This window comes from Lissotriton helveticus, chromosome 4_1 (assembly GCF_964261635.1).
Source record: "Lissotriton helveticus chromosome 4_1, aLisHel1.1, whole genome shotgun sequence".
Lineage (NCBI taxonomy): Eukaryota > Metazoa > Chordata > Amphibia > Caudata > Salamandridae > Lissotriton > Lissotriton helveticus.
Window position 1 is genome coordinate 965,393,641 of NC_136063.1, and position 18,256 is coordinate 965,411,896.

Sequence of the window (18,256 nt, forward strand, 5' to 3'; positions counted from 1 at the left end):
GTTCCTTAAGTTTTGCTGTGGTCGATGTAATTAAGATTTCCACCCTGACCAGCAGAATAATTCAAGGTGTCTGAATCCGACAGATACAGAGGTTTGAGAACTCCAGTTACATGTAAGTAACCTTTTCTTTTTTTTGTCCATCTATGACATTTCAGTGCTGTAACATTTTATATTGTATTAGCCAGTTCTATGTGCATTGCTGTTCACTCTGAACAAACGTCCATCTGGATGTAGTTTTGGGTCTTGGCCCAAAAGTATAGGAGACAGTTGTGTGTGTTTTTTTTAAATCTATATACTTTTTTTTCTTACAACTGCTGTGTAAATAAAGGATAGTTGGCCTTGTTTGATGCTCCAACTATTTTTGACAAAAAGGAATGGATTGGAAATGTGTATTCCTCCTTCATCATGCATGTTGGCAATTTCATGAATGTTTTATATTCAGATTACACATTTGACTTATGAAGTACTAATGCAACAGAAATGGAAGTGTGAACAGGTTTGCATCACAAATGGGCAGTGCAGAAATGTTTCCATTTTAGATCAATGCATTGCAACATTATTATACTCTATGATCATAGGGGAAATTGCTGTTCTCGAATCATTGTGTATCTGTATATCTAATGTAGTCTCAACTCTATTTGTTCACAGTGAGACTGACGAAAACTGTAAGAAGCATCTCAGCAGAGTAATTTCTATTTGGGAAGAAAGGGCAGTGTATGACAATGAAGTGTTAGATCAGCTCCGTGAAGCTTTGTGTAAGTGTGTTATCGTGATTTTGCTTAGTTTAAGGGCTGTACTTGATCTAAAAGCACAAGTTGCCTTTTTCTCAGAATAAGATCAAATCAATGTATGACCCCTCAAGTTATTCTGTTTTTCCAGTTGAGGCATAGAAATGTTGTTTCTACTTTTGTCAAAGCAAAACTTCAAATACATTTATTTTTGTATGTAGCCTAAAATATAGCCTGAATGTTTCTCATGAAGCAAATGGCCTTGTCGCTTATAATTTATAAAGTGGGTTAGTGCACAAATGCCGTGGACCCTCTTTACCATATTTTTCAGTTGCTTCTAAATTGGTTGATAGAAACTCTTAACTCAAGGGAGCTTTTAAAAAAACTGGCTTCAACAAAAATTTAGGATCACAAAGGTCACCTAATCACCTGATCTCACATCAGTTCAGTTAGAGGACCTTCCAAACTCTTATCCTGTATAGTATTTAGATTCATAAAATTCTCAAAGGAAGAGGTTGTCTTTAATGATGTGTCTCTAGATAATTCAGCTTTCCTTTAGCTGTCTGATCTTAAATTCCTGAGAGACCACATAAAATGGTTGATCGTATTTTGCCAAATATATTAGTGTTTTAATCCATTATGCTTCTTCAGTGTTTGTGAATAATTGTGAAATGTGAATTTCTAATTTTATAAAGTTCTGGTGTACTATCTAACCCAGAAGATTAAACTATGCTAAAGCATTTCAATTTTCACATCCTTTTTAAAAATAATAATAATAAAGTAATGAACCTGATTTAACTCAGAGAAGGATAATTTGACCCCTATATTTATGGTCGGTGGTGTCGACTTTGTCAGAGGAACCATTATTCCTCCTCCCCAACCCCCCAACCTTTTGGAGCTGCACTTGGGAGCACTAGTGTCTACATGTCCCCTTGCTTTCTTTCAAATGCTTGTGGATCTTTATTTCTAAGTATCACTTTTCTTTTTTATTGGAATGCTTTTCTGTTTCTCCCTTCAACCCACAGATATCTGGTATGTTGAGCCTAATTGCTGTCTTGGTACTGCCAGGCTCATGTGGTACCAAGTTTGGTGCTTTTGTAGCACCTCCTTATTTTGTTGACAGCCAATTGTACTGAGGTGTAGAAACCTACTTCTATTTGTTTGCACTGCCATTCTCAACTTGACGAGTGTCCGATCTATGAGCAGGTGTCTGTGTATGAATCTTTGGGGTAGTATCAAGAAACAAATTCAAGGTAGCTTGTTAGAAATGGGGTTTCTGGGTGGCTAGTGTATGCACTTAAGCCAGGCAGAATCCACCACTCTAGTGAGGATAAGGGGTTCACACATCTAAAATAACTCCTGCTCACCCCCTTGGTAGCTTGGCATGAGCAGTCCGGCTTATCTCATAGGCAATGTGTAAAGCATTTGCACATAACAAACAGTAATCTAGTGAAAACACTACAAAAGGACACCACACCAGTTTTTGAAAAATATCCAATATTTATCTCTGTAAAACAAGACCCACAGCAATACAAATCCAACATACAGTGATCAAACTCCATATAAAGCAAAAATAGACTTTAAAAACAGTTCCTTGAAGTTGATAGCTTTGTCCGGGGCTATCTCAGCCTTACGAGCAAACATATCCTACGGTTCTGGCCGACTGCATCGTTGCCGGCCAACTAAAGTGTTGGGAGACCAGAAAAAAAGTCCCTTTTGGAGCTGTGAGCGCCTGATCTTGCGGTGAGCTCCGGAGGAGTGGCTTCGGCAGCTGTCTGTTCCAGAAGTTGGTGCAGGAGTCGTCGGGCCCTTGAAGTCACATGCATTGCAGGTCGAACTCCATGAGTTTGAAGTCAGGAGTGCCGGCATCAGGGCGGCAGTGTGAAGCGGAGTAGTGCGACGTGCGGTGTCCTGGTTGCGGTGCTGGCAGCAGATCGGTTACGGTCATCCAGCGGTGTCGATGAGACCAGGGCTGCTGTGTGAAGTGGGAGGGTACTTGTTGCGGTGCTGACAGGTCACGGTATAAGTAGCAGCGTCGTCATTGCTGAAGCGCTGGCGTTGTTGCTGAAGCGCTGCCGTTGTTAGACCCAAGGTTGTGATTCAAGACTGGGCAATGCAGTGTGCGGGGCCCAGAGGTCACAGTGCAGGCTGCGGTGTTGGTGGAGGATCTGGAGTCAATGGCATTGGTGGGCCAAGGCTACGGTGTGGGACGGGACGGTAGGTTTAGAAACCTGCGAGTGGTACCCCCAAACCACGGTGCAGGCAGTGGCATTTGTCAGCTTGGAGCGTTGGTGAGACCAGGTCTGCGGTGCGAATGAGGACGATGCTCCGTGTTCCCCACGAGCAGTGTCCACAGGTCATGGTACAGGCAGCTGCGTTGCTGATGGCGTTGTCGGGATACCAAAGCGGCCGTGTGAAGTGAGGCTTTGCTCCGTGTTCTCCATGAGCGATGCCCACTGGTAGCTGTGTCGATGAGACCAGGGTTGCAGTGCGAAGTGCAGCGGTGTCCTCTGTTGTGCCTTCAGGTCACGGAGCTGGAAGCAGCGTCGTTGACCGCATCAGGTTACCTTTTTCCTCTGGTAGCTGAAACATCCAGTCGGTACCCCAAAGAAGTTGAAGTTGTTGAATTCCCTAAGACTTCCAACAGGAGGCAAGCTCTACACCAGGCCCTTGGAGATACTTAGAATGCAGAAAGACCAGTCCAGTCCTTTCCCTGCCCATGACCGAAGCAGCAACTGCAGGCCAACCCAGCAAAGCACACAGCAGAGTGCTAGTCTCTTCTCACAGCTCTTCCAGCTCTTCTTCTTGGCAAGTTCCTTAGTCCAGCAGTAATCTAAGGTCCTGGGGTCAGAGCCACAGTCCATTCAGGTGCAAGCAACAACTCCTCCCACTACTCTAAGTGCAGCAAGGTCTATTCAGCCTGGCTATGAGTCATAGCAGGACACACTTCAACCCCCCCCCCCCTCCCCCCTTGTGTCTGTCTAGTGTGAATGCACATCCCCTACTTCTGTCACTGTAAAATCAGACAGACAATTCACAAACCAGCAGACACACACAGAATGGTTAAACAAGAAAATGCCTACTTTCTAAAGTGCCATTTTCAAACACACAATTTAAAGACCATCTCCCTAAAGAAATCTTAATAAACTCTGCGTTCAAACAGCCTAAACTCCATTTCTATAGCTTGTCTCAATGGAAAGTTATACTTGTAAGATGTTACTAAGCAACTCCCATCATAACCTATGGGACAGATAGCCTTGCAATAGTGAAAAACAAAATTGCCATTCTGACAATCAAGACCTGTCACACACACCAGGACATGTCCTACCTGTCACATACACTGCACCCGGCCGAGGGGGGTACCTTGGGCCTACCTAAAGGGTGCCTTACATAAACTGAAGGTTTAGGGCCTGGCAAGTGAGGGCACTTGCCTGGTCGACATGGCTGTAATCAATAAGAGAAAAAGTTCCCTCCTAGGCCTCAGTTATTCCAGATCTGTATTAATCGTATTCTTTATATAAAAAGTGACAGAGTTACACCAACCACATTTTTTTCTCATTTTTTTCAAAAATATATATCATTTATTATTTTCATAATTTATACTTTGAGGTATTAGCATTACTCTCACAAATATGATACAAAATTAATTATTTGGAAACACCAAAGAAAGTTAAATCACAAAATCCATATAACAAGAATACATTATTAACACAATATATACAACAGGAAAAAGAAATCACTATTTACAAAAACATTGTACATAAACCGCAAAAAATTAATTTCATTTACAAAAAGAAGGAAGAAAAAACAAATCATGTGTCCCAAAAGGTTCTCATCCACACAAACAACTAACACACTCATGCATACACATTCACAAATACTCCAAATGTAAAAGACCCCCTACGGAAGGCCTTTGCCCTATTCCGGGGCTCCCCATCATTTTGGGCAACCACAGGTGTGGCTCCTGCCACGCTTGTAACTCTGCTATTGTCTCAGAAACTGTAGAATATAACAACAAGAGTGTCAAGCTGCGTCACTTGACCAACTGCCGCAGTAAAAACATCATATACATTCTATTCTGCAGCTGCGGACTTGCCTATGTAGGTGAGACCGGCCGAGAATTTCGGGTACGTTTCAGTGAGCACAAATCGGCGATAAGAACAAAGAGAACGTCAGCCCCCTTGGTGGAGCATTTCCTCGAAATGAACCATGATGAACAAGAGATCAAATGGTGCATTTTGGAGAAAGTGCAACCAAAATTAGGCCAAATGGTAGACATTACACGCAAGAAAAGGGAAACCTTTTGGATATACCAATTGGATTGCGTGCGACACGGCCTCAATGAGGAAATTTCCTGGTATATCACTCGGTAATAGATCTGAGTCCGTGTATATAGCTCAGGTTACAGTCATATCAACCTGTAAATTTGGGTAGCCTTTGTGATTTCCCAACAGGATTGAAGTCCATATTTGATTTTAATGGGCTTATAACTGGTGACAGTGACTTGTCCGGATTGTTGTTTCTTCTGTACTTTATGATAAGAAGGACAACATTAACAACATGGTTGGAGGATTTGTTTCTAATCAAGTCTTCACACTGGCTTCACACATTGTTTTGTAGTTGAGCCTCTAACATTGAGGTGATGTATCATACTAGGTACAGCCCCTCTTGGGTTTGCAGCTGGGAAAACTTTTTTATGAGATCAGGGGAGTCTGATCGTGAGCTTACCGACCTCTGCAACTACGTTCTTCTCCTTGGGCAGCATGAAACCGTTCCAATATGGCGCAGGATTTGTGCTATTGCGGACTCCTATTTACATCACATGTTAGTGGATGTGCCCGTGAAATGGTAGAGAAGTTGATCCACCCGAGTCTCTTGTCTTTATGAATTATTTACTCTTTACCGTTTTGGACGTGGAGTTGTAGCAAAGGAATTTGGACTCTGACACCAGACGACTTTTGGCAATCTGACCGATTTTGGCAACTTTATTGCATCCCTGGGCAGTATGACAACTTTCCAAGATGGCGCAGTTTTTGTGCTATTGCGGAGCCCTAGTTATATCAAGAGTAGGAGTCCGCCTTTCTGTTTGACCACCGCGCGTTGTCTACACCACGTGCCCACATAATGGCGAAGAACTGAGTTTATTTCAGTTTTTGTCTTTTTTGTTGTGGACGCCGAGTTTGCTCATACATAGGCGCCTTCATAATTGTTCTGTGTTTACATCACGTATCGATATAACGGAGAGTAACTAGATTGAGTCCAGCCTCTGTTTCCATGATCTGCCCACTCCCTGGGATATCGCGATAATTCATACTTTCTCTACAAATACTTCCGGGTTGCATCAGGGCTCTGTCCGATGTCGTCGTTGACCGTGGCGTTCCGGTTTTACCGTGCACTTTGTGCACATTTGCGGTAAGGGCTCTTTAGGTTTACCTTATGTTAGGAGTAAGAACATGCTTAGAACTGACATTTGTTCGAGCCTAGCGTCTAATGGAAAGTTAGCTCTGACCCTTATTTAGAATACGCTTTTAGTGAACATGCTGGGGACATGTCTCGTGGTATCGCGGCATCTTTGTCGGACTTAATGTCCAGTTCTCGGACATATATGGCAAGGGCCTCTTGGTTCATGTGTTTATGCAGGACTTTGTTTTAATACGAACGTTATGCCGATCTACATGTTTTAAGTCAAGTTAGCGTAGGCGGATATTACACCTTCCGCGTGCTTTATATAGGTCAGGTACCCGTACCCTGAGAAATGTTATTACACCGTTTGTGTGTTTTATGTATATAGGGTGTCCTCACCCTGAGTAATGCTATCCTGGTTCCGCGTTAGTCGTGAGACTCCTATTCTGTCCGGAAGCGTTTTACAAGACACAACGGAGAGTGAATTAACTGGTAAAAGGGAGTCTTGCAATTGAAACCTGATTACTCTGATTACTCGCATTAGGGAGGAGTTAGTGTCTCTTAAAGTAATATAATCGACATGTGTGTTTAGAAAGAGACTACACACTTATTAAAAGTCTCCATCTTACTCTTTATTTAGAGAATCCTCCTCGGTGGGCATTCAGGTCGGAAACGGAAAGACACGCTCTTGTCTTACAAACTAAGGAATTTCCTGACATAATATGTAAGCAATTTTGCTTACTAACTATAGGTGGGTACCATTTACCTCTATACATGTAATCTATGGACTCTCTGTTGCTTGATTTCATATAGAGACCATCAATGGTCCACTTTTTGCCTTCTCTTTTTCTTTATGGTACAGTCAATCTCAATTAATCCACGGATCAAGCTTTATAATTGGGCGACATCGGGTTCTTACCAATTGGGTATTCTTGGAGAGACACCCATCTCTGGAGAATGAGGTAAGGTATGGCCCTGGGCTGTAGCACTCATGAGTCACATGTATAGTGACCATTGGACTATGATTCTTAATAAAATGTCCCTGATTCTCTTACTGTTATAGGAATGAATAGAAAGAGAATCCTTATACCTGTGATACAGCCACGTACTTGAATACACACCAAGACTTGAATACATACCAAGCCCTCACGGTGTGAGTGTTTTTTGTCCTTTCCTTGCCACTTTTGACCATTGTGGAATTTTTTGAATAGGTCCTGATATATGGGCATTAGGGTTTGTACCATGACGAAACTCGTACGATTTATTGCATCACCTCATTGTAAGATTGACATTAATGCATTCTGTTGTGGAGTTTGACAGTGGTGCGTTACTAAGTTGGGATTGGTGTCAACAATCTGTTTTTATCTTGCTAATAATCTGTGGGTTTTTGCAATTCTTGCTTGGTGACAGCACCTACAACCACTGTCATTATATCTTTTAGGTCCCCTTTGGTCTCACTGGGTTGCAGTTCATCTGGGAAAAGGTCCTGAGGAAGGTGGCATAGAGCCGCCGAAACGCGCGTCGACTACCAGAGTGCGGGTCTCAATATTCTGGTTGAGACCGTCCTAGTGACAGGGGTCTCCCTGTCTACTAGTACCCAGCTACCTTTTTACATTTGGAGTATTTGTGAATGTGTATGCATGAGTGTGTTAGTTGTTTGTGTGGATGAGAACCTTTTGGGACACATGATTTGTTTTTTCTTCCTTCTTTTTGTAAATGAAATTAATTTTTTGCGGTTTATGTACAATGTTTTTGTAAATAGTGATTTCTTTTTCCTGTTGTATATATTGTGTTAATAATGTATTCTTGTTATATGGATTTTGTGATTTAACTTTCTTTGGTGTTTCCAAATAATTAATTTTGTATCATATTTGTGAGAGTAATGCTAATACCTCAAAGTATAAATTATGAAAATAATAAATGATATATATTTTTGAAAAAAATGAGAAAAAAATGTGGTTGGTGTAACTCTGTCACTTTTTATATAAAGAATACGATTAATACAGATCTGGAATAACTGAGGCCTAGGAGGGAACTTTTTCTCTTATTGGTTATTTTTTCCCCTCTGTTCCCTGGCCTATACTTATCTCTTTTGAGGGGGTCCCATCATTTTCGCTTTCCGACATGGCTGTAATACCTGCTTACAGACACTGCAGTGTGGGTGGCACAATCAGTGCTGTAGGCCCACTAGTAGCAATTGATTTACCGGCCCTTGGCACACACAGCGCACTGTACTAGAGACTTAGTAGTAATTCAAAAAAGCCAATCATGGAAACACCAATCCATAAACACAATTTGCATTAAGAGCATGTGCACTTAAGCACTGAATAGCAGTGGTCAAGTACCAAGAGTCCTAAAACCAACAACAACAAGGAAAAAAAACAGGAAGCTAAAAAACAAAGTCTGGGTGTAAACCTGCTGAAAAAGCCCAGTCTAACACAGCTCAACCGTTTTTAAATTGAATACCTAGTTAGAAAACTGATGTATGACCCTTTTTCTTTTTGCCATCGGAAGGTATTTATTTACCAATATCTTTCATTACAGTACCATATAAAACCATATTAACCATTGATCTTACAAATAAGAATTTTTGTAATAAAAGTACATTTTGTTAATAAAAAGAAATGCTAATACATCTGCCACCCCTGTGAATCTAGTCTATTGCCAAGTGTTTCTGCCAAGATTTAATCAGGAGTCTTGAATCCTATTAAAACAGTTTTTTACTGGGCTTAAAATCTTATTACTGGAGTATTTTGTATTAGATCATAAATGTCTTGATTTAAAGATCGGCAGGTGGGGAGCCTTGTTTTCAAGAGCTCAGTAGTTCGTACTGAATGAGTAACTCCGTTTAGAGGGAAGCATCAGGACCTTATTCTACAGTATATTCATACCCCTTTAACTGTTTAGTGTTTCAGGATGAACCCCCTCTTTGATAATTTGTTCTGCAGGTAGATGTCAACGCATTTGAGCCTTCGTGTAGGAGTGTACAAGATTTGTTCAGGAGGCCTTCCTTTGGTGATCTATACGCCCTCTCCTTTTTTTTTTTTTCTTGGGTTATAGAGAGCCCTGCGTTCATTTAGATATAATGGTTGTCTGCAGTTTAACTGGTGGAGGTATGCCCTTATTCCAATCTCTGTTTTGATGAAGCTTGTCTAGTACCTTCTTCTGGGCTTGGTATGATGACTCTGGGTAACTTCGGCAAGTCCTACTATGTTTCAAGAACCGCAAAGCCTGATTTCTCTCTCCATTTTTGGATGAGGGTCTTTTGTAGTTGGAAATGGTGAAGCAGTTTCTTTGCTCAGTCTTCATCTTAGTAAAAGCATTCAGGCTCCAATAGTGCCATGCTATGGCGACGATTATCTAATTAGCTTACTGCAGCTCTGAAGAGAAGGTTGCAGTCTCCATTATAGGACTCTGGGACGCAGTCCCAGGGCCTGAAAAAGTATTTATGAAAAGGGCATAAGGAGGCAAGGTAGGGACACCCTAACCCACCAGCACTTGTACGGATGACTCAGAAGACCCCTCCACCTTCAAAGAGGAGAAATCATTTTGAGCCTAAAGTACTGCGCTACTCACACACAACCTAGGGTGGCTCTCTCATGAGGTACCACGGTACTCTGAGAGCCACATACAAGCTTTCTCCCCATGGTTGTGTTACCATGAGGCGGCATCTTGCATGGCAAGTAATGTGGAAATAGCTTGGTACCCAAAAAAATCCAAAATGTGGTTTGGACGCAGTGGTGGAGTAGGCTGCAGGCTTTGTTGCATATCCCCCGATGTGCGTGGCAGGGTTGGGTGCAGCATGGCCAACCTGCCACTGCACGCAGCCAATGGCTGTGTGCAGCGCGCATGACTGTAGGTTGCCTGAATAGGTTCAGTATACCCTCAAGTGCGAATAGGATTCAACATTTTTTTTTTTTTAAGCTGAAAAGAAATCAAAGTTAAGGTGATATTCTATTTAGGTCTTGAAATTAGATTAAAAAAACATGCTAGGAAACATGTAGGGAGGACTGTGTGGTGATTAATTGCGGATATCCCTCCCTGGTGAAGCGATTGCTTCAAAGCTTTAATATAAAACACCCACTTGAAATGAGGTTAGGTATTGTGCCGCTAGGGTTTTTCTATAGGCACCTGCAGTTTTCTCTCGAGGAGAGACTATTGTTATTCAGGAGAACCCAAGAAGGGCGCCCTATTTCTACTTCTAACAGGTTTTTTCCGTAGACAAGCTTGGATAACAACGATTGACTCCCTGATCATTCTAATGCTCTTGGAAATTGTGTGAATGAGAAACGGCCCTTGTCGATGAGCCCAGCCGCAACTAATGAGAGTCAAATACAAGGCCCTGATTTAAGAATTATTAGTTGGAATATTGCAGGTATTCGATCTAAACTGATGGATGCAGAATGGCTTGACATAATCACACAGTATGATGTGACCATGTTACAGGAAACTTGGGCGCAGGAACCTTTTTTTCTGGGCGGAAACAAGAGTTTCAAGGTGCTGCTAGAAATGGAGGGTAGAGCCCTTTGTAAAGCGAAATGTTTCATTATTTATTTATTTTTTAAACAACTTTATTGGCATTTCAATAGCACATAGGGAATCAATGTCCTGAATAGCACATGCATCATTGTACCCAATGGGTATGTTGACTACTACACTTTAAACATTCTTATACAACCTTTGATGTAATACATGTTATCCTGATGCAGCAAGCTGTCGTTCCACAACCTCCCTCCCTAGTATGAATCCATATTACTTGTACTTGTAAAGTATGTACAGTGCCAGCAATTCGCCTTAACTCCCCCCCCCCCCCCCACCCCTCTTTCGGGCATCTATGTTACCTTGAATGGCGGTCTGCTCAGCCGTTTTACATGTGTTTTTGACTCCCTTTCTCTCTACTCCGCAGATGGGAGTTGTAGGTCAGCTATCATTACCGACCACGCTTGGAGGTCCCCTTCTAGTTTGTCGTCCCTCGGGACCGATTTCATTCACACTCTCTCGGCCGTTGCCCATTCACACATTTCCTTCAATCATCTTTCACTCTTCGGGAGTGCCGGTTTTCACCACTCAATCGCTAAACGTCTCTTTGCTAGTGTTAAACCCAACAGCACAAACTTTCTACTCCACCTCCTGGTGTTGGGAGACGTCCTAAAAAGACTATCCTTACCTCCCTGGGGACCTCCCATCCCGAGGCTGCTTGTATATGCTGCAATACCTCTTCCTAAAATGTTACCACTATCGGGCATGACCACACCACTCGCAGGAAGTCCGCCTTCACCTGTTGGCATCTAGAGCACTCGCTGGATCGTTCTGGATATATTTTTCTCAGTACTTTCTGAGTGAGGTAAGCTCTGTGAATAAAATTATATTGTATCAATTTAAAACTGGCATTAGAGCACCCCTGTTTTACCGTTACATATATTCTACTCCATTCTTTCTGTCATGTGTTCACCTGTCGCCTCTTCTCATTGCCTTGTGTAGATGGCTTATCATATGCCGTCCTTGCGCCATGTACATCATTACTTGCAAGGTTCTCGTTACCGGGGGTTTCTACAGGAAAGTCGGCCATAGTCCACTGGCTACTCAGGAGATCTTTGCGTATTGTAAATACTGTCCTCTGCCCAAATCAAAGGAGGCCACCTTATCCTCCTTCGTTCTAAATTGGCCGTTATGGTACAAATTCCCATTGTCGGGCAACCCCTTGTCTTCCATTTGCGGATTGTCATTGATTCTGCGATCTTAGCGAACGGTGGAATCGCCCACAGGGGTGCGTCCAGTGTGTATGGTGCATGCCTCACTACCTTGACACACGTGTGGATGGACGGTGAATTCCCATAACTCAGCAACATGCCTAATAATGTAAGGGGAGTCCAGGGAACCCCTTTACCTCTTATTAATAATTCCGGTAGGGATCCTCCTCGTACGACCCCTCAAGGAGCCCTTTCTCCCAGTCATCTTGGTTGAAATGTTTCATTATGATGGTAGATGGGGATTTTAATGCTAAGATAGTCCGGGCACTCACCAATACTGATCCTTTTGTGAAGGATGATGCTCCACCCCGTGTGATAACCTCCATCTTATAGAACAAGTTATGGAAACCGTCTCCTCCAACCTAGGCCGACGCTCCCCCCAGATCTTCCTCGGTGACTTCAATCTCCACTGGAATGACCGGCACGATCAGGTAATTACAGCCCTCACAAACTTCCTAACCGACCTATCTCTGACCCAATTTTGCGACAGCCCCACTCACAACTTAGGCTCGACACTGGACCTCCTCATCTCCAACCCCAACTCCATTCATCTCGAATCCATTCTACCCTGTGACTGTTCTGACCATCATTTTCTGTAGTAGGGGATCTCTGTGTATAGTCATAATCTAGTGAATAGTCCCGCCCAAGTGCGTGGACCCCGGAGCAATCAAAAAATAATCTCTTAAGGTGTCAAAATGCAGAACTGTACAGACACTTAAGAGAGAATTAAAGACAGATAATGCAGCCTATATCCACAGGCTACACTGTCCAGTACTTAAACTAGAAATTCCACCAAAAATCCACAAACAGCAAAGCCTGTCCAGATTTCCCTTGCTTTAACAGCAAAAACCCTCTGGAATGATAGAGAGGAAGACATGGACAGACAAGCCCCATAGGCTGCCATTATGTGGCTCAAAACAGGATACTGTGCCTTTAAGAGAACTTTCCAGAATCTCACAGTATCCCAGAATGCACTGCAGGTCCCTTTTACTTTCAGTTCTTTTTTCCGGCTCCTGCAAGCAGGACCCTGGAGCATTGAGCTCTCCCTTTTCAAGGGTTTATTGGTGATTTTTTCACTTTTTTCAAGTTATTAGAGTACTTTTCTGAAGTACTTTAGTGGGTTTTCTTCCCGTTTGTCTTTTGGTGCACTCTTTGATTGTCAATATGCCTGCATTATTCGACAAATGTCCAGAGTGCTCCAGGAAGAAGGCCAAATCGGACCCACACGAGGTGTGTATGATCTGCCTTCCCTCTTCTCCTGTCCCAGAGGAGTGTGACATTTGTCAGGGCTTTTCTGGCAGGACCCTGAGGGATAGAATGAAGATCAGACTTCAGGGCCTGGAGGACAGAAGGCTGAAGGCACAGGTGGGTCTGGAGGTGCTTCATCTGCCCATGCTGAGGCCTCTGGGGGGCTCCCCAGGGGCAGGAAGACCAGCAAGCGTCCCCATTCTCCGTCTGTGTCGATTGCACCGACTACGGCGTCGAGAGGGATAACTGCAGTCTGTTCCCCGTATCCCCGGAGCTCCGGGTCGAAGCGGCGTCAACGTTCGATGTCGAGGGAACTGAACAGACCGCCGTCGAGGTCTCCGGTGACGATTTCGGCGGCGGCGTCGAGGACTCGACGTCGAGAGGTGGACCGGCGTCGGCGCTCGCCGTCATGGCGACACCGCCGTTTGCCGTCGTCGAAGAGGAGAAGGTCGTCGTCGAGGGGCTCCTCGACGTCGAGGAGAAGATCGAGGCACGGGAGATCGCCGTCGAGGCGAAGGAGGTCGCCGTTGAGGCGAAGGCATTCGACGTCGAAGAAAGGGCGCTCACCGTCGAGGAGAAGAAGCTCGACGTCGAGGGGCCGACGCTCGCCGCCGGGTCGCCGTTCTTCGACGCCGAGAAGGCGTAGAAGGAGTTCTGGTGCCAGGAGTCAGTCTGACAGGCGTCAAGTGCCTTTGGGAGTCTTTCCAAAGTCCCAGCCTAGTAAGGAGGGAGGGTCACCGGCTCAGTGTACTCTGTTGTGTATACCCCTGCTAGGCCGAAGACAGTTACTCCTCCTCATCCTCCTCCGTTGCCAAGAGGACTTCCTCCGCGGGCTCCCACCCCGCCTCCATTTCCGCCTCCTCAGCCTCAGCCTCAGCCTCAACCTCAGCCTCAACCTCAACCTCAGCTGCCGGCTGACAAGCCTCCTCCGATTCCTTCGAGGACAGGTTCATTACCACGATTTCCGACTCCTCCTAAGGTGACCCCTCGGCCGAGGGCCCCAGCCAAGCCAAAGTCACCCGGTCGAACCGGCGGGGCGACCGAAGCCAAGGAGGTCGCGATCCCGCTCCGGACGGAAGGGGAGATCGCGCAGTCGTCACAGATCCTCCACGAGGTCAAGACGGTGCCACAAGAGGCGCGGATCACGGTCCTGCACGGACTCTTCCAGGACCAGGTCCTACTCCCCGACTTTGTCGGACAGCCGGGGACGAGTGTGTCTCCTGTGGACGATATCAGTACGTTCCAGGATGTCCTCCTGAGGGGTGCAGCAAAATTGGGAATCACGGTGACGGCTCCAACACCTACGATGTCCGTGATCTTCAAGATGCTGCATAAGAAGCATTTGTCTCGTCCTTTACTACCGCACGTACCAGGATTGGTAGAGCCTGCGAAGGAGCTGTTCCTCACGCCTGCAGTGACGAAAGCCGCTCCATCCCGGCTTCTGAAGAAGTACAGGGCCCCGGATTCCGACCTGGCCTTTCTGCGGATAGACCCGATTCCGGACTCCGTTATAGTGACGGCAGCCAGGAAACAACACTCTACCTCTCCGTCTTCTACCGTGCCTCCTGATAAGGCGAGCCGATGGATCGACTCAGCTGGCAGGAAGGCCTGTGGGACGGCATCTACGGCCATGAAGGCCTCTAGCGATGCGACTTTGCTGGGGCGTTATGATCGTACCCTGTGGGAATCCCTCCAGCAGTTCACGGAACTCCTGCCACGAGATAAGAGGGAGGATTTCCTGGAGATCCAGAAGGAAGGGATGCTGGTTTCAAACCAGGTCATCAGCGCGGCCGCTGATGTCTTTTGGCGGCCCATGGGTATTGTCATGGGATCAACCAGCGACGCCATGCTGTGCTCAGGCTCACGTCACTCAAGCCGGAGGCCCAGCAGCGAGTGGCCAATCTGCCCTTCTCGGGGGAAACCCTGTTCGGCAAACATGCGGACGATGAGATGGCCCGCATGAAAGCGGAGGGCGAGACTCTGACGGCTGTGGGCTTGGAGAAGCCCAAAGAAAAGGTGGTCTACCTCCCGTTCCAGAGACGGTTCGGGGCACAGGGTAGAGGGCGAGGACAGGCTTCGGGACAGCGGCAGCAACAACAGCAGCAGTTCCGGAGGCCCTTCCAGAAGGGTAGAGGAGGCCAGCAGTCCTCTACAGCGAACAAAGGCCCGGCTGGGTCTCGACCCTGAGCGGTTACTTCCCCTACATTCGTTACCCGCTCCGGTGGGGGGAAGCGTTCAATGTTTTCTGGCAGAGTGGAGAAAAATTACTCAGGACAAGTGGGTGCTGAATATTGTTTGCAATGGATACAGTCTTCGGTTCACCAGCCCGCCTCCATCAATTCCGCCGGTCAGCTCGCAGTTTCAACTGCGCGAGCTCCAGGCGGAGGCAGATATCCTGTTAAGGAAAAGGGCTATAGAAGACGTACCTCTGTCTAGAAGAGGAAGACGTCTGTACTCCCGGTTCTTTCTGGTTCGCAAGAAGGACAAGAACGAGTTCAGGCCCATTCTGGATTTGCGACAAGCAAACAAGTGGATTCGCAGAGAGAAGTTTCGCATGCTGTTGTTGCATCAGATGTATCCTCCGCTGCAACAGGGAGACTGGCTATGTGCTGTAGACCTACAGGATGCTTACTTCCATGTGCCCATTGCAAACAAACACAGGAAGTTCCTGCGATTCCAAGTCGGCGCCAATCATTATCAGTACACAGTACTGCCATTCGGACTGAAGTCTGCACCCAGAACATTCTCGAAGTGCATGGCAGTGGTAGCTGCGCACTTAAGGAAGAACAAGATGTTTGACTAACCGTACCTGGACGATTGGTTGATCAAGGCTTCCTCCTTCTCGGAAGCTCAAGCACACTTCCAGAAGACGTGCGTTCTCTTGAACAAGCTGGGGTTGCACATCAACATGTCCAAGTCTGTCCCGACTCCGGTCCAGTGCATACAGTATTTGGGAGCCTCCATCAATACGCTGTCAGCAAGCGTGTCTTCTTCGGAGGAGCGACGATTATCACTCCTTCGGAAGGCTCAGGCTCTTATGACCACTCCATCTACAACAGTGAGGACGGTGTCTTCTCTACTGGGATTGATGGCCTCTTGTATCTTCCTCACGCCACACGCACGGCTGCACATGAGACCATTGCAGGAGTGCTTGGAGGATCAGTGGGATCAGAGGAAAGGATCTTGGGACGACAGGATACGACTGTCTCTGCATGCGCTTCAGCGTCTGAAGTGGTGGTGTTCGGCGGAGAATCTCCTGAGAGGGGTTCCCTTCCACAAGGACATTCCCACGCAGACTATCGTGACGGATGCGTCTCTCCACGGCTGGGGGGCGCACCCCGGAGACTTTCAGATTCAAGGGACGTGGTCCCAGATGGAGTCCACGTACCACATCAATTTCCTGGAACTCAGAGCTGTTCACTTGGCGCTGAAGGCCTTTCTTCCGTCCTTCCAGACCAACTCTCTGCTTGTGCAAACGGACAATACGACCACGATGTATTACCTCAACAAGCAGGGGGGCTCGAGATCGTGCACCCTGTCGCAGGAGGCGCAGGCGATCTGGCACTGGCTTCTAGCCAGAGGACTGACGATCACGGCTACCCATCTGCCAGGTGTGCAGAATGTTCAGGCAGACGCACTGAGCAGACTGATTCAGGAAGACGCACTGAGCAGACTGATTCAGGAAAACCACGAATGGGTCATAAACGACGAAGTACTAGGAGAAGTCTTCGCAAGGCGGGGAACTCCAGACGTAGATCTGTTCGCCACTGCCGAAAACAGCAAATGCCGAGACTTCGCCTCCAGGTACTACCAGCCGGGGACGCTGGGGAATGCGTTATGGATCAACTGGTCGAACAGCTTTCTGTACGCTTTTCCACCCATTCCCCTGATTACGACTGTGCTCATCAAACTGTCCCAGTCCAGGGCGCGGATGATACTGATTGCCCCGGAATGGCTCAGACAGTGGTGGTTCACAGACCTGCTTCACCGGTCTCTCCTTCCTCACATGCGGCTGCCGTGCAGGCTGGACCTTCTCACGAAGTTCTGGGGGCAGATGTTGCACCCCAACCTCTCGTCTTTGAGTTTGGCGGCATGGCTCCTAAGATAGTGCAATATGGCCATCTGAATCTCCCAAAAGATTGCATGGACATACTGAAGGAGGCTAAGCGACCTTCCACTAGGACTTCTTATGCTTACAAGTGGAAGAGGTTTTGCATCTGGTGCAAGTCCAAGAACTATGACCTGACGACATGTAAGAAAGATGTCATCCTTCCATATCTTCTACATCTGTCGCAGTCTGGCCTTAATGTCCATTCCATTAAGGTTCATCTGGCTGCTTTGACTGCCTACAGGAAATGCCCTTCACAGACTTCCTTCTTTCAGATCCCAGTGATCAAAGATTTTTTGGAAGGCTTGAAGAAAGTGTTCCCTCCTGTCCGGCTTCCTTCGCCTTCATGAGAATTGAATGTGGTGCTGTCCAGATTGATGAAGGAGCCTTTTGAACCTATCAATAAGGCTTTGTTGCAGCACCTGTCCTGGAAGGCGGCGTTCCTCGTGGCCATTACATCGGCCCGCAGGGTGAGTGAAATTCAGGCGTTGTGTTGCCAAGAACCTTATACTGTATTTCATGCTGCTAAGGTTGTTATGCGTACTCACCCTAAATTTCTTCCTAAAGTTATATCTGACTTTCATGTTAACCAGACCATAACTTTACCTACGTTTTTTCAGAACCCTTCCTCTCCAGCGGAAAGGTCCCTGCATTCCCTGGATGTCAGGAGGGTGTTGAAATGTTATCTGGATAAAACCAAGGATATTCGTAGGTCAGACCAATTGTTTATCAATTATGGATCAGTCAGGACAGGTCTTGCTACCTCTAAACAGTCCATTTCTAGGTGGATTGTGTCCTGTATACAGTTGTGTTACCAAAAAGCTGGTAAGACCTTAGGGGGTAAACCTAAGGCTCATTCCACCAGGGGCAAAGCTGCCACGACTGCTTTGCTCCGTAATGTTCCAATTGCAGAAATCTGCAAGGCGGCCACTTGGAAGTCGGTCCATACCTTTGCTAAGCATTACTGCCTGGACACTGATGCCAGAGCAGACGCTCAGGTTGGGCAGGCTTTGCTGCGA

The 18,256-nt window shown here is 46.1% G+C and overlaps 1 protein-coding gene and 1 long non-coding RNA gene across 6 annotated transcripts in view; both read left to right on the forward strand.

Moving 5' to 3' along the window:
- The window catches only part of RPRD1A (regulation of nuclear pre-mRNA domain containing 1A), a 346,882-nt gene that overhangs the window by 99,214 nt on the left and 229,412 nt on the right, over positions 1-18,256 (forward strand). For all 5 annotated transcript variants that reach the window (XM_078687582.1, XM_078687586.1, XM_078687585.1 and 2 more), the window contains exon 3: positions 649-755. In XM_078687582.1, coding sequence (XP_078543708.1) covers positions 649-755 — 107 coding nt within the window. The remainder of the gene's footprint in view (positions 1-648; positions 756-18,256) is intronic.
- On the forward strand, positions 5,807-8,179 carry LOC144828933 (uncharacterized). The gene is made up of 5 exons (XR_013610559.1): positions 5,807-6,140; positions 6,772-6,882; positions 6,994-7,093; positions 7,195-7,284; positions 7,573-8,179. It is a non-coding gene; the product is annotated as an uncharacterized LOC144828933 (long non-coding RNA).